Source organism: Malaclemys terrapin, chromosome 4 (assembly GCF_027887155.1).
Source record: "Malaclemys terrapin pileata isolate rMalTer1 chromosome 4, rMalTer1.hap1, whole genome shotgun sequence".
Lineage (NCBI taxonomy): Eukaryota > Metazoa > Chordata > Testudines > Emydidae > Malaclemys > Malaclemys terrapin.
The window spans coordinates 16,425,467-16,446,160 of NC_071508.1; the positions used below are offsets into that span (position 1 = coordinate 16,425,467).

The 20,694-nt window shown below is 49.9% G+C and overlaps 2 protein-coding genes across 3 annotated transcripts; both read left to right on the forward strand.

Moving 5' to 3' along the window:
- The first annotated feature begins 2,287 nt into the window (after positions 1 to 2,287).
- Positions 2,288 to 8,614, forward strand: GOLT1A (golgi transport 1A). Of its 2 annotated transcripts, XM_054028009.1 has the most exons (5): positions 2,288 to 2,365; positions 3,671 to 3,762; positions 5,112 to 5,290; positions 5,777 to 5,840; positions 8,058 to 8,614. In XM_054028009.1, exons 1-5 carry the CDS (start codon positions 2,341 to 2,343, stop codon positions 8,094 to 8,096), a joined length of 399 nt encoding a protein of 132 aa, XP_053883984.1. In that variant the 5' UTR covers positions 2,288 to 2,340; the 3' UTR covers positions 8,097 to 8,614. The 2 variants fall into 2 exon arrangements, with proteins under 2 accessions (XP_053883984.1, XP_053883983.1); XM_054028008.1 differs by lacking the exon at positions 8,058 to 8,614 and having other exon boundaries at positions 5,777 to 5,909.
- A 4,547-nt stretch (positions 8,615 to 13,161) lies between these two features.
- Positions 13,162 to 19,557, forward strand: KISS1 (KiSS-1 metastasis suppressor). The gene is made up of 3 exons (XM_054024779.1): positions 13,162 to 13,196; positions 18,011 to 18,130; positions 19,246 to 19,557. Exons 2-3 carry the CDS (start codon positions 18,028 to 18,030, stop codon positions 19,551 to 19,553), a joined length of 411 nt encoding a protein of 136 aa, XP_053880754.1. The 5' UTR covers positions 13,162 to 13,196; positions 18,011 to 18,027; the 3' UTR covers positions 19,554 to 19,557.
- The last annotated feature ends 1,137 nt before the right edge of the window (positions 19,558 to 20,694 follow it).

The window sequence follows — 20,694 nt, forward strand, 5'->3', positions numbered from 1 at the left end:
TCATTTGTTGAGCTTGTCCTTCTTGCAACTATAGCTAGGGGACGGACGTGCTTGGACATATTTAGGGGACCAATTTTCAGAGGTGCTGCAGCTTCCGTTGATGTTAACTTGAGTTGTGGGTCTTTTATTATCGTTGGAACGGATCATAATTTCTGTTGTAAGACCTTGTTTGAGTTGCTTATAGCTTTGCCGATCTAACCATTCAGGCTGAAATTTTTCATGATGACTGTCTACCCCAAGCTGATTTTTTTTTTTTAAAGTTTCAGCTTAAATAGTTTGGCCATTTCAAGGAATGAGGCTAGGGGGGAATACATTGCTTTGCCAATGTTTTAAAAAAAATTCGTACCTGCTTTCATTGAGTAGCTCTAGTACTACCATACTTTCAACGAAGGAGTTGAAATTTGGCGTGCGGGTCGCCCCGGAACAGGGGATGTGTCTTTTACCATCCATGTAAAAATTCACCCAAATTTGGCCAGGTTATGAGCCTCTGAAAATCTCAGTTCACACGTGCTCAGTGGAGATAGAGATATGTTGGAGTTTGGCAGCTTAAATTCTCCAAAATCTCCAAAGAGGGGCCCTATGGAAAAAATAGTATGTGACCATGTAATTGAAGACTGTATCACAGTGTTCTACACCCTCTCAGCTGCACTGCCCTCTGGGATAGCAATCCTAGAGTTCCATGTACACAGCTCAGTAGCAATGCCTTCTGAGTGATTTTGAAGGACCTTGTGGGAATCCAGATGGCCACCCGAGGGAACTGTGGGAGGAGAGGCCAAACTCCCACCATCCTCTGTGGAAACTCCAGAATGACTCCCACAAGTCCCTTGGCTCCAGCATCATTTCCAAAGAGGGAAACTCAAGCAGGGGACTTCCAACTCTGCAGCCCACGAGAGGCTTGGTAATGAAAAAATGAGTATGCAATCCATGGCTTAATGGGGATTCTTGAAGGGTAAGTGCTAACTATAGACTCAGTGGGAAGCAAATCCATGCTCATTGGGATGCTCTGAGGGTACAACCCAACTCCAGAAAGCAGTGGGGTGGGACGGGACTGCTCAGTGTGAGGACATGGGGCAGAAATAGACCTATGGAGGGACAACTGTGAACAGCGAATGCGTCTGAGCATTTCCCAACCTCCTTGCAAATGTTTCGCAGACAGGAAAAGAGACCAATTGCTGATGAATAATTAATTTCTCACAAACTATCCCTCCTACATGTGATGGCTGGAGCCCATGTCTGGTGAATCAGGTGTAATGCTCGTAGTGTAATCTGTCCCTGTATCAGACAGATGCAACGGATGTGCCGGGCTGTGTACTTAGCCTTGCACAATAAAGATTCTCCACTTGCCATTCAAACGGGGGTTGCATGTGGAATGAGCGCGCTCTGTTCTGGAGCAAGGCTGTGCAGTAGAAAAGAGAATCCTGCCACGGCTGAGTCAAGGGGGAAGGTTTAACCCAGCGGAATGTGTGCATGAGGTAGACATTGCTGCTCCTTGGATAGGTAGCAGATTCAGGGCTTGGCCATGGGGTAGTTTTCCAGTGGAGAAGAAATTAGCCGCACGACTGAGCGGGAGAATTAGAGGCAGCAAAGCTTATGTGGCTCAGAAGCCCAAGCACAGTCCCGGAGAAGCCCCATTGGACGCTATTTCTAAACGTTCACGGACCAGCAACTATTAAGAAACAAAAAGACCAAGCTGGATGGCACTGCTCAGCACTTCGGGTGATCAAAGGACGTTGCAAGCTTTCATCGAGCCAGGGCGGGACAGGTGAGTGTCAGCTCTCTGGGGCAGGGGCTGCGTTTTTGTTCTGTTTGCACAGTGCCTAGCATAGTGGGGTCCTACTCCATGACTGGGGCTCCTAGGTGCTAATAACAATACAAAGCAAGGGAGACTCAGGCCTTGTGAATTCTCTTATTTCATCCTCATTTACAGTGGTGTAGGTCAGATTTGAATCAGGTCCTTGATAGGCAGGAATGGGCCATTCATAGAGATCTCTGGGCAGTAGGAACAACAAGGAGGGGTAATACAAAACTCTGCTCTCCCAGGTAATAGCGATGGCAGAATCCCCGGGGGTACTTTATGCAGAAGAAGCTCCGGGTAAGGGACTACAGGCCTGTGCTGGTTTCAGAGAGGGAACCTAGCAGTGATGAGTGCCACATTAACAGCTGGGCCTTTTAAGGTTATTGCCACTGCTGTGGAGTTAATGATTTGCGGGATGACGAGGTAGGGATTAAAGACCTTTCCAAGGGTCACTGGTTGGGAGCTCGTGGAAGCTGTGGGTCCACCCCCACACCACACCCCACTCCACACACACCTTGTTTCACTCCAAGCTTAAGCCAGGGAAGATGGTGTCTCTCACGGAGTTTCAGAGTGAGTAAGGGACGCAGCCTCAGGGGGGTTGGTTGTTAACTCATCAGTGAACCCGGGGAACAGCCTGTCTCAGAGGCTGGGGCTTATCTGCTCCGTCCAGTGTGTGATGCTGTGACTGCTGGAGCTGGAGGTTGCTCTGTGGCACCAGTCACAGCAGATCAGGGAGTGTCAGAGGCCGAGAGAACTACTGTCCTGCCCCTGCCCCAAAGGCCCTGAGTCTGGTACTGTCCCTGCAAACCCTGATGGGTGTTGTCAACACCACAGAAACACCATTCCACAGAAGAGGGAAACGTGCATTTCACAGCTCTGCAGAACTCATAACTCACCACAACTGGCAGCGTCTGCTCAGATGAGATCTGGGCCTACAATGCCAAGGCAGGGGGATGTAGATCAAGGGTGAGTTGGCAGTTCTTGAGGCTGGAGTGGGGGAGCCCAGGACTGGCATAGCAATGGGCTGTGGGTCAGGATGGAGAGCCACTGGCAGAGCTGGCAGTGGGGAGCTCAGGACTGGAATAGTGGGGGGGAGGGGGCTGTGGGTCAAGACTATGGGGCATTGGCACAGCTGTGGGGTGTGTGGGGAGCTCAGGACTGGAATAGCAGAGGGGGGTGAGGGCCATTGGCAGAGCTGGGTGTGTGGGAGGTTTGCTGACCACTTGCCTTCCCTTCTCTCAGCACTGTTAGTGAGCGCCAAATCTCCCTGAAGAGGAAAATGAAGTGAGTAACTCATGCCCTGACACACACAAAAGGTTTGCAGATGTGTCCTGGGTTTTCAGACCAGTTTCTCATTGCTCTAAACCCCTATGACATCCCATCCTTGGCTGCTTTTGGCTGATAGATAAGTTGGAGAGCCCTGGGCCTGACCCAAATCCCATTCAAGGCAATGGGAAGACTTATTGAGTCCAGAGCTTTGGCTCAGCTCCATTTTGAAGAGGGAGGGGATTAGGAGGTGGCCCCTGCCACATGGAAACCACTTCACAGGTTTTCAGGAAATCGTTTTCCTGTTTTCCAGCTGGCTTAACATCAGACTGTCTCTTTCTCCCTAGATACATATAGGGAGAGAGGCGCTCTGAGGCCAGGGTGATGGGTGAGCTCTCAAAAACCTACCTTAGATAGAAATTGTCTTGACGGGTTTCTAAATATTTGACGCAACCCACAAATTAACCTTCCTTGCTGAGGTGGCGATGCAACGAGGAACCACGGAGTGGATTTGGTGACAGAAGCTGGCACCATTCAACACTTCTTTGGTAGCAATACGTTGTCCTCTGGCTGCTGCGCTCCTAATCACTGACCCTCCCTCTGTTGCAGAGATCGGCGTCGGTCTTGTGGGCTTTGGCCTATTTTTCATCTTTTTTGGGGTACTCTTGTACTTTGACTCAGTGCTGCTGGCCTTTGGAAACGTGAGTACCTCAAAACCTTGGCCCCCTTCCTTGCCCCTCCTGAGGGCAAAATATAGCACTGGGACAGGGGCCCAGACACGACAACCCCGCTGCAACCAGTCACAGCTCCCACGGTGGAGCGTGCCAGTCCTTTGGCCCTGTATAGGTTCCTATTATGAGAGAAATGGGGCTAGTCTCTGTTCAAATCCTGCTCGGGTTTGTGTGAAATAAATTTGCTGCATTTCAGTCCAGCTGTGATGATGTCCCCATCCTTAATCTCATCACAACTGGTATTAACTGATCCCCTTGTAGGCAACCTCGAAAGAGAAGCCAAGAATCAAATCACATGGAGACTAAACTACTATCTCCCTACTGGGGATGGTCCTTCCCAATCAGAGTTGAGACACATGGTGTGGGGGACACTTGTATGGTGCAGCACATACTTGTGTGGGGATAAATAGAGCATTTCAGTCTCCAGGGAAGTCAGCCCAGCACCTCTCATCACAGGCACTAAAGTCCTTCTAAAAGTTGTCTTGAATTTACAAATAAAAAGAACAAAGGGCTTGTCTACACATGGAAGTTCATTCAGATTCAGGTAGGGTGTAAATTTAAAGTGGATTATCTATTCCTGATTAACTCCAGGGGTGGATGCTTTTATTCCAAAGTAGTTTAATCCATTTCCAGAGTGGATTCAGAATAAGGCACTCTTACTCTGGGATAAGAGCATCCGCGCATGGCGTTAATTAAGAAGAGTTAATCCGGAATAGCTATTCTGGAATAACTCTCCATATAGACAAGCTCTGTAACATGAACACGTTTTCATTCTCATGAAATATCAGAGATGTTTCCTTCTAACACCGTGGGAATCAGCTGGCATCGGAATTCTACCACAGTCAGTGCAATCCTAGTGGGGTTCTACTAGTGAAACTGTAACAACTACAGTGGGGATAATGATACTGATATCTCCTTTGATATCTACTAATGAGAAGTGCTGTGTAAGACCTAGGTATTGTTATAACTGAGAGCAGAATTTAGCCCTTCATTCTCTTATCTACTGCATTTCTGTTGCCTGGGACTTAGGCAAGCCTGTTTCCTTACTGCATTATTACAGTGGCTTATATGCATTGTCCTTTATAATGGTTACATGGATTGCAAAAGCAGGCAAGTAGGATGCTGCGTTAGTGTGATGGATGGCGGCCAGGTGAGGGGAGAGGGGGATGCCCGTGTCAGCAGATGAGATAGACAAGGGTTCTCTTTGATCACACGGGAAAGAGGAGCTAGAGTTGGCGCCTGATCGGGAATGAATGAAGGGAATGTGTAGACCTTCTCTCCTCTAACAAGTCCTGTGCGACTCCATTTCCTCCGCTTAGCTCCTGTTCCTTTCTGGCTTGGCCATTATCATCGGACTGAGAAGGACTTTCAACTTCTTCTTCCAGAGGGAAAAGCTAAAGGGCACCAGCTTCTTCCTGGGAGGCATTCTCATTGTGCTCCTGAGATGGCCTCTTCTGGGCATGTTGCTGGAGACCTATGGCTTCATCACCCTTTTCAGGTGACTAGTTCTCTACATGCCTTTAGTTTTGGTCTTTGCCAATAGCTTTGCTAGGGTAACTGGCAAAACTCCATAGGTGTAGAGCATTGTAGGTACAAGAGGCTATCTAGGAAACCCCATTCTCATTCCCCTAAGGAATTCCTTAGCAAGCATCCAAAGCTCCCCAGAAAGTCACACAAAAGTCACAGGATCAACTCCCCTGTCGTTTTCAAGGCATTGATTTCAAACACTGTGAGCCAGAAGAGATCCTGCCAGGCCCCAAATCCGTACCAAATCCACATGACCATTTGTGTGCTGGCAACAATCTGGCAATCAGCTGGATGGACAATATTTCCCAGCTAGTGAAAGCTCACAGGAATTTTTTAGACCTGTGTTTATTTTACCCAGTTATAGATCCTAGGGAAAGTCCTTCCTTGACCCTAAATCAGCCCACTCCCTTCCCCAGCTTCCACTCATTGATTAAAAATTATCTTTGTTTTGCTCCAGGGATTTTTTCCCAGTAGTCTTTGGATTTCTGGGAGCTTTGGGAAATATTCCACTGCTGAGCAAGGTAAGCAAGGCTTTGGGGTTGGATTTCATGCAGAGTCAGGGGGCTTTGGTTTTGCAATGTACTGGCTGAAGATCCCAGTAAGGATACTGGACCAAATTCTGAGCTGGTGTAAATCAACAGATCTTTATTGACATTTCCAAAGCGTCACAGATTTACACCCGCTGAGAATTTGGCCCATTCTCCTCTCACACTGGCTTCACATCTCACGTAACTTAATTGATTTCAAATGAGTCACTCCCAATTTACACAGGTGAAAGGGAGAGGAAAATCTGGTCGAAAGAGGCAGTTAAATTTCTGCCCTCAGTTATGCTTGAATTGTCTGAATGTCTGCGTCTCACAGCCATAATTTAACACGGACCTGACCAAGTGCAAGTTTTTAAGAGTTGGGATTTAAAAAAAGTCTTCAGATTTGATGTTCCTTCTCATCCCATGTTAATTCTTCCAGAATGTCTCTTTTGCTCCTGCTATTCTGTCATTAGCTGATCTTCTGTCTTCTGTAATGATGCTTCCTAAGTACACCTCTACCCCGATATAACATTGTCCTTGGGAGCCAAAAAATCTTACCGCGTTATAGGTGAAACCGCGTTATGTCTAACTTGCTTTGATCCGCTGAAGCACGCAGCCCTGCCCCCCCGGAGCGCTGCTTTACTGCGTTATATCCGAATGCGTGTTATATCGGGTCGCGTTATATCGGGGTAGAGGTGTAGCAGTGATTTCTCACATGTCGTACAGCTGTGTCACTCGCTGGAATCTTGTGTGTTTTCCCAGGATCCTTGCATACCACCATAGCTTTGGTTTGTCCACATTCAACGGTAGACTCTCACTGATATTAGAATTGGTCAAAAAATTGTGAAAAATATTGGCACAATTTTTGTTGAAATTTCACTAGTGTGAACATTTTTGATCAGCGCTAATTCATAGGCAGCAATATGTATCTGTTCACTAGAGGTCTGGACTGTATCTTCTGTATAGAAAAAAGTCTTAAACTGTGAATACAGAGTTGCTGAGGAGACGGATTGTACTCAATAGCAAATAGCATCAGGACTTCAACTGGTCATCCCTTGTTACAATGCCAACCACTGTCCTGGGGCAAGTCTGGGAGAGACCGACACTATCCTGGACAAACATTATTGAATTAAATTTAAAACCTTTGTGGTCCATTTATTCAAAATGCAGTTGTGTCTGGATTATTGTGGGATTGTACGTAACTTTTCTAGAAACCTGACCAATTAAATCTCTGAAAGTATTAGGAACTTCAAAGGGCTTTGGGGACAATCTTTGTGATGTGACTATCCTGGAAAGTACTTGGGAGGAGGGAAATGCAAATTCTCCCCTGTGAAACCAGCCTTTTGAAGCTCTGCCCTGGGGAGCGAGACCCCCTGTCTACTGGTTACTTGCTCCTGGAAACTCCAGATCAAAGATCCTTGAACTGTATAACAGATGGACTAAACTTTACCTGAATGGGCTAGTTCTGAGCTGAGGCTGTTATGCACTTGTGACCATAGAGTGTTTTTGAAGGACCATAGAGGTGACCTTTTATGGGGTGTTGAAGGACAAATTAGCTACCACAGCCCATGGCGGAGTTGGGGTGATTGCTGGGAAGCTTTTTAGCATGTATGTAGGTTCCTTTATTGGGAGGGATAGCTCAGTGGTTTGAGCATTGGCCTGCTAAACCCAGGGTTGCGAGTTCAATCCTTGAGGGGGCCACTTGGGGATCTGGGGCAAAATCAGTACTTGGCCCTGCTAGTGAAGGCAGGGGGCTGGACTTGATGACCTTTCAAGGTCCCTTCCAGTTCTAGGAGATGGGAGATCTCCATTAATTTTTAATTTTTAATACATTTTCTCTGTAATGGTTTCATCTTAAGGATAAATCCACTTGCATCACAAGAGCTGTGTGGTAGCTTACCTGTGGGCAGATACACTGCTCTAATGTCTGAAGAGGAAACAAGGAGGTCTGCTTAAGCAGTCTGTCCTTTGCTGGGAATAGCACAGTGAAGGCAGGGAACTGTTCAGCCTGGGAATACCTCAGTCAGAAGGGAGAGAGACGTGGGGCTCCACCCAAGAAAGGCAACAAGCTGGGAAAGCCAGAAGCCTGCCCGTGGGTGCCCTTGCTGAACCTCTAAGGGAAATAAAGGCGCAGTTGTGCTGAACTGCAAGTGTCACCATTATGTTCAGCTGGAGTTTACTACCGCTGCTAATGAACTGTCATTGTTGCAGCTATTCCAGAAACTAGGAGACACCAGCTCCTTGGTATGACCTGGAAGAGTTTCCAACAGCTAGTGGAGATAACGTCACCCGCTTTAGACACCCGCATCTGTGGGCAGCCGGCTCTCATTGCACAGACACTAATCTGCGGTCTCTCCAAGCCAAGAGTCACCTGGACTGGACACGCTCTTTTATTGTGTGAAGGAAGCCGCTTGGAGCCAACAGATCCTGCTACCAATTAACCCAAAAATCCAAGCCTTGCTATCAGATTGCTCCCAATCGGATAGATCTGGCTGAGATTCTCACCTTCCCATGCGCTACACTGGAATGAATGAGTTTCCCAAGCCAGATGGTTGTGCAAGTTGTTGATTTACTCTTTTGTCATGTTCTCATGAGAGTGAAATTGTATGTGGATTAAAAAGCATGTCTGAGATAATATTGCATCCCAGTCCCATTAGAGCAGTGGTTCCCAAACTTTAACAACCTGTGAACCCTATTCACTAAAATGTCAAGTCTCACAAACCCCCTCCTAAAAATGAATATTTCCAGGGATTTTCTCCTTTACCTGAGTATAAATTATAAAAGCAGCGATCTTGGAAATATCAAATTTGTTTTTATGACATGCTTATTTCGCATTATTTATTATTATTATTGATCATTACAGTATTTTTATTACATTATGAAAACAGCAACACTCTTCCAAGATCTCACTTTCGTAGCTCGTATCACTTTGAATAAGCCTGTTATAAGTCAAGGCTCCTATGTTTCATCAAGGAGTATCAGATGTGAAAGCATGAAGGTATTTAAAAAGCCAACTCAAAGAGTTCTTCTTACACAAGCATTCAGGTCTTGAGCAGTCCAGGCAAACAACGCACGTTACAACAAAGCTTAAACTTGTTCTTCATAATAATTTTAAAAACAATACTAGCTGCCTATTTAATTTTAAAAACAGCAAAAAATATCCACCTCCCTTTCCATTTCGTATAAGGAGTCTTGAAGTTTAAATCTTCTCAGTGTGATAGATCTGCTTGTTTTGATCTGCTTAGTTCTTGGAAGTCCAGGACCAGGGGCTCCAGGCTGTTGGCCCTGTGCTGCCCAGGGTCCCTAGGGACAGCTCTGTCCGCCATTAGGGAATTTTTTCCCGAGAACCGCTGTAACATTTTGTGAACCACTGCATTAGAGGGACATGCTGCTGTTGACACATTTGTTCAGAGTGTGTAGTATGTCCCCATTCTGATGACTGCTCCATACAGGATAGGATCCTGCTACAGCTAGGAGGGAGGGGAGTTATTCCTTTAGCTCAAGTTAGATAGATCAAAACTAGTGCAAGTATGTCTACACATGCTGCAGTCATACCTCCCGATCACAGTGTAGACATACCTTGTATGAGTAGCTCTCAGGAATCATTCTGGACAAAATACCTTATTACAAGCTCTTCTTGTTCTTTTTAAAGGGGTTGTTGGGGCTGGCAACAGGGGGGTTGTTTGTTTTTTCCTGGAGAGGGTCGGGAAGAGCTAGGAAACAGGCTTTCCCCTTGAAGGGCTCTGACAGAAACAAAAATGAATCAGGGAACTTGGAAAGAAGCTGTCAGATTTCAATGGGTGTTTAGCACAAAGCTAAAAACAAAGTCGTGTCTGATGCCTCCATGGTGAGATGGGAAGCGACGCAGAGTGTCTAGGGAGCATGGAGTCCTACAAGGCCAATGAGCATCTCTGACCTGTCTGATTCCTTTTAATCCTGGTTTTGTAATATTTTAAAAATCACTAAGCAGCAGGTGCTAAAACTGCAGTGACTGCACTAATGTTCCTCTCTGGTCTCTGCGTCTTAGCCGTGAAACAATGAGCTGCGTTCTCTGGCCGAGCAATCCAATTGTTTGTGTTGTGCCTTTTGTACAAGCTCAAGGTGCCTTTCTGAACTGGAGTTTGCTCCCATCCAAGTCTGCGGCAAAAGTCCCTCATCACATTAAACTGCAGGATCAGGCCCTGAAAGGGCGTTGGAGCATTCAGTACGAAATAAGGTGAAGTCCCATTCCCTGGGCCAACCCACTGATGACGCCAGTCCCTTGAGGCCGGATTCTGCACCCCACTGCAGCACGTTGGGGAATTCTCCCAGTGCAGGAGTGACATAGCTTAGGGGCGCGGCGAAAGGGGGAATGACCCGAGTGCTCTGTGCTCCATCTCTTCTGGGCTGCAGAACCGCCAACAGGCAGCCATGCAAGGAGGTCTTAAAGGCTGAGGGCTGCTCTAACTTATTGCAGAGGTCATGTGTGCCTCTGGAGCAGCCTAGGATCTGGGAGGTACGAAGAGGTTATAAAGCTCCCCTGCAGCTCCCCCTGCCTGGACTGCTCTTCCCAAGAGGCATGGCCCGGAATCTGCCCCTTAGAATGCCGCCGCTCTGAGAGAGGGCAGGGGAGGTTATGAAAACTCCTGTTAAGCCCCATTAACATTTCATGACCTGATCCAGGGAGAGTAAATTACCCTTTTCGTGTGCAATGGCCATGAGAAACCAAGTGATATTTGGGGCCATTAATTGCAGAGGGGTAAGCAGGTGGTTGCGGGGGAGAGCACAGCAATAGACCGATGATTACTTCCGATAATTATCTCTCGTTTTTTAAAGACCATTCTGCTGCCAAACAGGAGAAAATTGAGCGAGGAGGAATGTACTGTATTGGAAGCCCAGATGCCAAGCAGATAGCTCATGGCTGATCTATTGAGAAGTGGGGCATGTTCTTTTCAGTCTACCGCTGGCTGCAGGAGCGTGAGCTGCCTTTGCTATGATTAAGCACTAAAGGACTTCAGAAACAATGGGGCCTCTCTGGAGCCCTCATCGAAGCTGGAGGCCACGGATCTGGCTGAGGACACTCGGGGAAGCATGAGGAGTGAACCCATCCTGTCTTGTATGAGGCAGGTTCCGCAGACAGTGATACAACAATGCTGCATGGGGAAAAGGACAGGCTGAGCGCTAAGCTGCTGCCGGAACAAGGCCATATTCACAGCTGGTGTAATTCTGCACGGATCCGTTGGAAGTCAATGGAGCGATGCCGACATACAACAGCTGAGAATCTGGCCCTGTTACCTTGCATTATAACACACCTATGATCACAAGATCACTTCCTTGGCTGAATGTTCTGATCGCTGGCTTTGGGCTCAGCCTTGTCTTTCCTAAAGCCCTGGCCTGGCTTCCTGTTGGCTGTTCTGCAGCCCGAAAAGCTGGAGCACTGAGCACTCTGGTCATTCCCCCTCCCATCCTGTTCTTATGCAAAGGGCTGCACAAGCCTTGTATTGCACCAGTGTGGGGGAAGGGGAGAGAATTGCATGAGGCACTGTGGTGGGGGCCAGCAGGGTGCAAAGTGGATGGTCATGAGCTAGGAAGCTGTTTGCTTCCAGCACCCCCAGGTCAAGCCTAGCCTTGTTGCATAGGGACAGAAAGCAGCTACAGGTCTGACCGCTGTTTGGTGGCCCCTGTGTGGAATGAGTGTGTTGGGTCTCAGCCCAGTTCCCGCTGGGCGGGCATCTCCATCACAAAAAATAGCAACCCTAGGGCTCTCTCAGCAAAGAGGCAACTGAATATTAAAGTGAGCAGGGGGACTTAACAGCCCTCTTTTGGCAAGGTGCCATGGAGGGCCGAAGGAGCAGGCGCTCTCCCATCTCTCGCCCTGGAGGGCGCATTCTTACCTACCCTAGCTCTAAGGAGGCCACCAAGCCAGTCCTGCTGACCCCCTTCTTGCAGGTGACAGTCACATCAACTTGTTCTGTGATTGACAAGAGCAAGGCACACAGAGGTGGGCAACTCTCACTCCCTGGCCAGAGCCAAAACGGGTCCACTTAGCATCGCCTCTGTGCGGTAGCTCCCTCCTGAATCCCCCATGCTCCACACCACTGACCCCCTGCAGCACTGACAGCAGCTTCAGGGTCAACTCCCGGGACTTGCCCCAGTAAGCCCTGTGTATGGGCTACTAGACTTGTCCCCCACCCAGTGTCTAATGGAGCAGCACGCCTCTGTGGTTCTACAGCTGTGCAATATCTCTATGCAGCTAGTTAGCTGCTGAATTCCTCCAGGGCCATTTCCGGGGAAGCCTTGGGCATGGTGTGGTGGGAGCGTCTGGTTATGGGCAGCTCAGCTGGTTTCCTAGGGAGCCTCTCACTAGAGCTTGCTGTTCCCCCGAGTGCCCTGTTAAGACTTGTATTCATTAAGTGCACCTCCTTGAGAAAGAAGAACATGGTTGAGGGACCTGGACTGACTCAACTCATTGTGATGCAGGCCCTCTGGAGACTGTCCTGGGGGTCGGCAGGCCATGGCGAATGGTATTGGTTTGTGGGAGCGTATCGTTTAATAGCAAGGCCGTCCACAATGGTGCTTCTGCCTCCTTACTCGGAGGTCACTGGAGGTTCTTTGCTTTGCTTCTTGTGGCCTCGTTAATGCTAAGGCCACTTCCGCACTATTTTGAGGATTAAAGTGATGCCCAAGCGCTGTGCCCCAGCTCTCTGAACTGGTGAATTTTAGCCCATGTCTCTTTATCCCGTAGGTTTCTTTAAATAACAAGCTTTAGTTTGAAGCCTTTAGCTCCTGCCACTGCTGGCTGTAGCCGCGCTCTCTGGCTCCCAGGGGCTGTCCAGCTCTGAGAATAACATGGGGAGTGAAGCTGTTGGGGTGTTTTCCACCGAGCCGTGGTTTTGCTGCAGAATGCAGAAACTTTGCAAAGCAGGGTGAGTGAGCGTCGGCGCCTCTTCCGACTTGACACACGTTTGGGGAAGAAGGTTTTGAAATTGCTGGAATAGTCCGTTGTGTAGGGTTACCATTCGTCCGGATTTACCCGGACATGTCCTCCTTTTTGTGCTAAAAATAGCGTCCGGGGGGGAATTTGTAAAGCACTCACAATGTCCGGGATTTCCCCCCCGCAGAGCAGAGCGAGCGGCTGGGAGGGCTGCAGGGAAGTCCCGGGCTGGACTCACGAGCAGCTGTAGAGGAGCCGGATCCGCCCTGCATTCTGAGCCGCAGCTCCCTTGCAGCCCAGTCCGGCAGCACTGTGCAGGGCCAGGGACCGGGTTTTGTTGTGCAGGGCCAGGGACCGGGTTTTGTGTTGTGCTGGGGAGCTCAGCCACGTGTCCGGCTCGGCTGCACAGAGCCCAACACCCTGTTCTGAGCAGCACGGTAAGGGGGCCAGGGAGGTTCTGGAGGGGGCAGTCAAGAAACGGGGGGGGGGCTTTTTGGGGGGAGTGGAGAAAGTTTTGGGCAGTCAGGGTACAGGTAGGGGGTAGGGTCCTGGGGGGCAGTTGGGGGGGGTCTTAGGAGGGGGCAGTTAGGGGACAAGGAACAGGGAGTCTTAGGTAGGGGGTGGGGTTCTGGAGGGCAGTTAGGAGCAGGGGTCCCAGGAGGGGGCAGTCAGGGGACAAGGAGCAGGGGGGGAGTGTTTGGGAGTTCTGGGGGGGGCTGTCAGGTGGCAGGGGTGGGGAGATGGATCGGAGCAGTCAGGGGACAGGGAGCAGAGGGGTTTAGATGGGTCGGGAGTTCTGGGGGGGGGCTGTCAGGGGGTGGGGAGTGGTTGGATGGGGCATGGGAGTCCCAGGGGTCTGTCTGGGGGTGGGGGTGTGGATAAGGGTTGGGGCAGTCAGGGGACAAGAGGCAGGGAGGCTTAGATAGGGAGTGGAGTCCTGGGGGGCAGTTAGGGGCAGGGGTCCCAGGAGGGGGCAGTCAGGGGACAAGGAACGGGGGGAGGGTTGGGGGTTCTGGGGGGGCGGGAAGTGGGAGGGGCAGGGGCGGGGCTAGGGCGGGGCTCCTCCCGTCCTCTTTTTTTCTTGCTGAAATATGGTAACCCTACCGTTGTGACATTCTACAAACCAGGACGTTATGCCAGCCAGTGCCGGCTCCAGGGTTTTGGCCACCCCAAGCAGCCAAAAAGGAAAAAAAAAACAGCCGCGATCGTGATCTGCGGCGGCAATTCGGCGGAAGTCCTTCGCTCTGAGCGGGAGTGAGGGACCGTCCGCCGAATTGCCTCCGAATAGCTGGACGTGCTGCCCCTCTCCGGAGTGGCCGCCCCAAGCACCCGCTTGCCAGGCTGGTGCCTGGAGCCGGCCCTGATGCCAGCATAGCTACATTGGTATAGCCTCTGTAGTATAGATGTACCCTGAGTGAAAAGGAAAAGAGTTTAAGAAGGGGAGGGGGGCAGTTCCCAGCTGGTATAAATCAGTGTAGCCTTGTTGAAGTCAATAGAATTAGGCCAATTTATACCAGCTGATGATCCTACCCAGAGAGGGGCAAGTTGCATTCTCGTGTTTAAAGTGGTGTATAGTAAAGTTGCACGTCACAGCAACAAGCAATCAAGAGAAAAAGATAAGTGGCAATTTTCTGAAGTGAAATGGCTGGGGGGCGGGGGAAAGTAGAGGTGGGTCCAAGCCTTGCTGACATCACAACCAGCTCCTATAATAAGGGGGAGAGGTTTATACTGAAGATGAGAGAGATCCAGCCAGCCAGGGCAGCTGCTCACCTATTTGTAAGGGACCGGAGTGGGGAGAAGGGTCTCATCAGTTCCCTCCCTCGCTCTGCACACGAAGGCCCACGAGCAGCAGAGGTAAGTGGAGGACAAGATCACGTAAGATCTAAGCTGTGGTTCGTTTTTCGTTTCTCCCCTGCTGAAAACATGGGTTTGCTTTTCATGGAAACTTTTTTTAAATTGAAACCCAAATGTCCTGTTTTGCGGGGAGGGGTATGTTTAATTTTGGTCAAGGAAAGAGATTTTAAATGGTCAAACTCATCATCAAATAGAATATGATCATGCTTTGTGCTTTGGTAGTAAAAGGACCCCAAGCTCTCGAGGAGTTAGACACTGTTTGATCACTAGGGTTTTCCCAGACAGCAAAATGGTTTTCCGCACCATTTTACAGATGGGGAAACTGAGGCACGCAGAAGGGAAGCAACTCTCCTCAAGATCACCCAAGACTGCTGCTAACACCAGTTCTGTTGCACTGGTGGAAGCAACACTGAGCATGTACATAGCCCAGGCTCCCGCCAGCATTTTAAACACCGCGTGGTCTAACCCGGTTCAAAATAGGGCTAGTCAAAATGGAACTTAAAACACTGGCAGCAGCAGGGGGCACATCTCCAGTAGGGCTCCCTATGTTGCTACCTCTAATGGATATGAATTGGTGTTAGCAAAAAATGGGATTTTTTGTTCAAAATGTCTCTAATATAGACCAGGCTAAAATGAGCTGGGGGCGGAATTTTGGGCTCCTGGCTCCCAGCCTTGTGCTGCGCTGGTTTGTCACAAGAGAACGTTTTGCCCCATAATCATGAAATGGCTTTTTGACCATGCCATGCGGAGCAATTTGAGTCTAAAACTACACACTGTGTGTGAAATCCTGTCTCCATCAAAGTCAATGGCAAAACTCCCATTGACTTCCGTGAGGCCAAGATTTCACCCGTATCTGCATGACCACTTGCTCTTACTCCTCAACTCTTTAAAGTAGCTAGAAAAGGAATTTTGCAGGGACTGTCAGTCCAACAAATTTTCTCCACATTTAGAGAGAGAGAGAGAGAGAGAGTGAGTGTGTGTGTTGCTGAGTGGAAAAATGATCATAGACGCCTGTGTTTCTTATGTTTTCTCAAGAACTCCAAAGACCTGGAAAGGAATAAAATCATTCAATTTAATTTTAGAATGTCCCTGCATAGGAAGAAACTGTCCGAATTACCCTGTATTTCAAGGCTTTTATTTTTTAGTAATAAATGGCCGGGTTCGGATCTGCCCGACGTGTGCACTTTGAGCTAATGCAGCATCCCTTTTCTTTAGAAGATAGGGACGGTTTCCTGGAATTGATTAAAAGCCGGTTTGACTTCTTGTAAGATGCAAGGGAACAAATGAAAAGGGTGAACAGCCCTGTTCGTTCCAGATAGGCTGTTCTGTTTAGAGAGATACGGATATAAAATATCAGCCGGTTGCTGTGACCCATAGCAGGTGACAGACCAAAGTGTCCCAATCTGCCAGGAGACATTGCAGTGTTAGCCTGCTGCAGTTAACCTGGGGTCTCCTTAACACATTAACTCCATTAACGGAGCACAGTGAAGGGTCCAAGGACAGACGAGAATTCTTTGTGCAGTTTAGTTAAGGGTCCTTATTGCCAACAAAGAGTGCGGGATTGGCAGCCCTGGAGATTTGTGTTGCAGTAGCGCCTAGAAGCCCCCGTCCTGGCCCAGGACCCATTGTGTAAGGTGGTGGATAAACACAGAACAAAAAGATAGTCCCTGCTCCAGGGAGCTCACAATCTAAGATGAGATGACAGTTGGAGACAGACACACACAGATAGGGGAGCATAGGAAACAGACAGAATGGGCCTGATTTTTCAGAGGCGCCAATTCACCAACAGCTCCCGCTGGCTTCACGTAGGGCTCTGGGTGCTCAGGGCTTCTGAGGGTCAGGCCCAGAAGTTCGTCAGCTACAAAACAGGCACAGGAACGCCAGCTTCCCCCGCCCCCCCAGGAATGCGCCTCAATTCTGAGCAGCAGGTGCCGCTTCTTAGTGAGAGGATTCAGGCCCGTGTTCCGTTCGCGCCCGTCGGCTGCGTTGCTACCTTGTTGGCACTGCGAGCTAATTGGAGCGGACAGTGATGAAGTTTCTATGCAGTTAATTGAAGGAACGGGGCTGAGATAGGGCTGTCAGCTCGTACGGACGACCGAAGAGCCCCAACAGCCACAGACGGAAAGGAGGACGTTCCTGTGGTTAGGAGGCTGCCTTGGAACATGGGGCATCCAGGTGCCATTCCCAGCTCTGCCACTCCCTGTGCGCCCTTGGTCTCTCTGTGTCTCAGTTCTCCCTCAATAACATGGAAATAACAGCACTGCCCTACCTCACGGGCGTTGTGAAGTTAATTACATCAAAGGCTGCGAGGTCTTCAGATCCTACCATTATGGGGGCCAGACAAGTACCTCAGCTCAAGAGACACAGGCAGGATTCGAATTCACGACCTAGACGTGAGAGGCATCCTGGGTAAAGTTCTCAAAAGCGTGTAAGTCCCATTTCCAAAAGCAGCTTTGGCCCCCATGAGCCTAGGCCTGAGTAGGGTGACCAGACAGCAAGTGTGAAAAAATCAGGACAGGGGGTGGGGAGGAATGGGAACCTATATAAGAAAAAGACCCAAAAATCAGGACTGTCCCTATAAAATCGGGACATCTGGTCACCCTAGGCCTGAGTGAAAGTCAGCGGGTCTGGTATGTCCCAAGGGACTTCTAAAAATGGGCCTGAGACTTCACCATCTCCTTTTCCTCCTCTCTCCTCACCACCTCTCATTTCAGCAGGGAGCCCTTTGTAGCTGCCCTTGGCATTAATCTGCTGCAATACTGACCCCACCTGCAGGGACAGGGGGTGGTTTTTGACGTGTCTTTGGCTGGGCCTGCTTGCTGAGCTCAGCTTTCATCTGCCCATATTGATCCCCTTGTTCAAAGGCTCCGTGCGTTGTTAGCTACCCCCTGTAGCCTCTATCTCCGCTCCTGTAGCTGCTGGCAGGTGGATGAAAGGGAGGGGGCTGGCTGTCCTGCCACCTTCGGCCCTGTTTTGCTTTGTATCCCATTAAAACCCCCTCTGTAAGGACCGATCCCGCGCGCAGGTCCAGTGCATCGTGTGCTTCGCTTTGTGCCGGTGAGCAGCCCCATTCATTTTGGTGGGAGACAGATGGGGGGAATGACGGGTGTCTGAACTCTATAGTCTACCCACAATTCCCTGAAAAAGGGGTGAGGGAGCCATTTTAAATTGTAGTCAGCTGAGCTTGCTACTTCCAGCAGAGTCAATATGCAGTGACTCCACTGCAGAGCATAGAGCCACCCCGGGTTTGTATCTGTGTCACCGAGAGCAGGCGATATCCCAGAGACTCTCCCTTTAAAGAGCAGAACATTCCGGGAGACTGGAAACCATCTGACCCATTGTTGTTACTTTCTTCTTCCTTCCTCTGTGTTCTCTCCCCCGTGGTCTGATATTTCAGGTCTGAGCCAGCCCGGGATGAATCCTTTCAGCTCCATGCTCCTGCTTCTCTTCTTCTCCAATGCTCCGTTTGGGGAACCCGCAGAAAGATCTTTCCCCTTCTGGAGCCCTCGACATACAGGTAGCGCGATTGCCCGTGGAGATCCTGCATTGAAAGCCACTCGCTTGGAATCGAAAGGGTCATGTCTCCCAAAGAGGTTGTGTGAGCTTGGTGCATAGCCCCGGCACCTCTAGGCTTGGCACATCAGTTCTGAAAGTAAAAATATTGCTTGAGCCCAGGGACCTCTTTCATTACAAATTAAGCACTGCTGGTTGTTAACTGATGCCTTGAGGCCAGGAGCCCCTTGTGCCAGGCGCTGTACAAACACAGAACAGAGAGACAGTCCCTGCCCCAAACAGCTTCCACGCTTTTAAAAATTACAAATGTTTGTATTTGGTCAGGTATAGCTGCGCCGGCTGCCCTCAGTCGAAATGAATCTGATTTTCAGGGGTGCTGAGCACCCACAACTCTCGTGAAAGTCAAGGGGAGCTGCGGGTGCTCAGCTCCCCCCTGAAAAACAACCCCCCGAGGGCTACATTTTCAGAAGAGCTCCGGGTGAGATTTTCAAATGCTCAGGGCTCCCACAGTCGGGGCCCGATTTTTCCGAAGCGCTCAGCACATTGGATTCAGAGCAGGGTCCATATTCAAGTGCCCGTGAGCTCTTGGGGACAGAGACTGTGGGTCTGTACAGCACCTAGCACAATGGGGCCCTGATCGTGGCTGGTCCTTTGGCATTTCTGTAATCAACACCATTGAGTCATAATAAATGGGAGCTGAACTCTTCTGAAAACCCTTGGGGCATCTTATGAAGGCTCTGTGAACCCTCTCCCTGTTCTGGGCCCTGGGCGCTCCACCACTAACTCGTGTATTGCTAAATTTCCAAAGCTTGACAGGTGAATGTGGGGAGCAGGATGGAGAGGGGGCAAAGAGAAGGAGTTGGGGGAAATGTGGGGGTAAGATTATGGCAGGCCCTGGACGATAACAGGCAGCCTGTGAAATCTTTACTATTTATTTGTTTGGATTGCGGTGGTACGTAGGAGCTTCAGCCACGCACCAGGACCTCATGTGCTGGGTGCTGTGCAAACACAGAACAAAAAGACAGACTCTGCCCCAAAGACACTGCCTGCCACTTGCCACTGGTGAGTCTGACACTGACCACTTTCCCTCCTCAACTCCTTCTGCGCCTTTCTCTGTAGGTGACCATTTCAAATACCTGGCCAGCCCGGCCCACTGGGATCAAGCCATTCCTTGCTCGGAAAGCAAGCCCAGCCCTGGGAAGGCAGAACCAAGATCCATGCCGCCCCTGCTGTGCAAGCCGCAGGACAGCCAGGTCCAGCTGGGGCAAGGAATCCATCCGGCCAGGAGCAGAGCCATCTCTGTCCCCCAGGGCTCGCTGCTTGTGGAGCGGGAGAAGGATCTCTCCGCCTACAACTGGAACTCGTTCGGCTTGAGATACGGCAAGAGGCAAGCAGACACCAGGGAAGCCAAGGTGAAAATATTGTGAAGCCAAGGAGCAGCTGGAGCTGGGGGTAAGGGTGGGGGAAGGGGGGTGGGTGAATCAATTGCAGCAAGTGACGTAGCTTTACAATGGATTCTCAAGCATTCTCTGCTTTCTGTCCTAAGGGTGCAGGAGGAAGGCATGGGGTGGGATGGAGGGGATGGGAGGATATGCAGCACGGCCACAACTTTCCAGAGGGATTGGGAGAGTTTCTGTTGGGGGGGGAGGGAGTCAATCTGAAATACCTCAGGCCTGGTTTTCAGAGGGGGCCAACCACTCACAGTTCCCATTGACTTCAGTTCGATTTGTGGGGTGTGCAGCATCTGCGAAAACCAGCCCCAAATCATCATAGGTGTCGTTAGCCTCGGTTTTCCAGAAGCTGGGAATGGGCGACAGGGGATGGATCACTTGATGATTACCTGTTCTGTTTGTTCCCTCTGAAGCCCTTGGCATTGGCCAATGTCGGTAGACAGGATTCTGGGCTAGACGGAACATTAGTCTGACCCAGTATGGCCGTTCTTATGAGTTTGGGCACTTAAAAAATGGAGGATCTGCAAATCAGAGGGCACTTCTGAAAATGCTGGCCCCAGAGGCATATGTGACCGCAAGGCTGAAGTCCGTATGAAATCGGTATAGATGGTACTGCATGGGTAGTTTCTGTAAAGGCTCAAGTGTAGGAACATCCTTGCCCAAGAGTCTGATCTGCTCAGACCACAGGGCCTCTTTCTCTCTGTCCTCACCCAGGGCCTGATTCTGAGAAACAGCAACACAGGAAGCTGGCCAGTTCTGTAGAGTTCTGAGCACGACGTTTTCAAAGAGGAAGGACCCCTGTGGGTCACCCAGATCTCACATTTGGACAGTGAAATCGAACCAGGTCCATACATGCCAACGGGAGGGCCCACAGGGGGCCTTGGTTTAGATGTTCCATTGTGGAGCCCACTTCCAGCCCTGAATGTGCAGCATGCTTTTGTATACATTCTCCCCTTGACTCAGGTGTCTGGCTGGTTGACTAGCCTCCTCCATCCCCTGTATCTGTACCTGCTGGGAGTCTCAAACTTTTCCATTGCGTGGCCCAGTCTTAGGAGAGAGAGAGAGAGAGTGCCTCCCAATCGCGTTGTGTCCCATCCCATTTGAGATTCTGCAGACC

Bases quoted from the DNA above. Each gene is read 5' to 3' on its own strand.
- GOLT1A (XM_054028008.1), top strand. From the start codon at position 2,341: ATGGTGTCTCTCACGGAGTTTCAGA. The intron at 2,366-3,670 runs GTGAGTAAGGGA...CCTCTGTTGCAG, and splicing joins GTCTCTCACGGAGTTTCAGA to AGATCGGCGTCGGTCTTGTG. The intron at 5,291-5,776 runs GTGACTAGTTCT...GTTTTGCTCCAG, and splicing joins GGCTTCATCACCCTTTTCAG to GGATTTTTTCCCAGTAGTCT.
- KISS1 (XM_054024779.1), top strand. From the start codon at position 18,028: ATGAATCCTTTCAGCTCCATGCTCCTGCTTCTCTTCTTCTCCAATGCT. The intron at 18,131-19,245 runs GTAGCGCGATTG...CTTTCTCTGTAG, and splicing joins CTGGAGCCCTCGACATACAG to GTGACCATTTCAAATACCTG.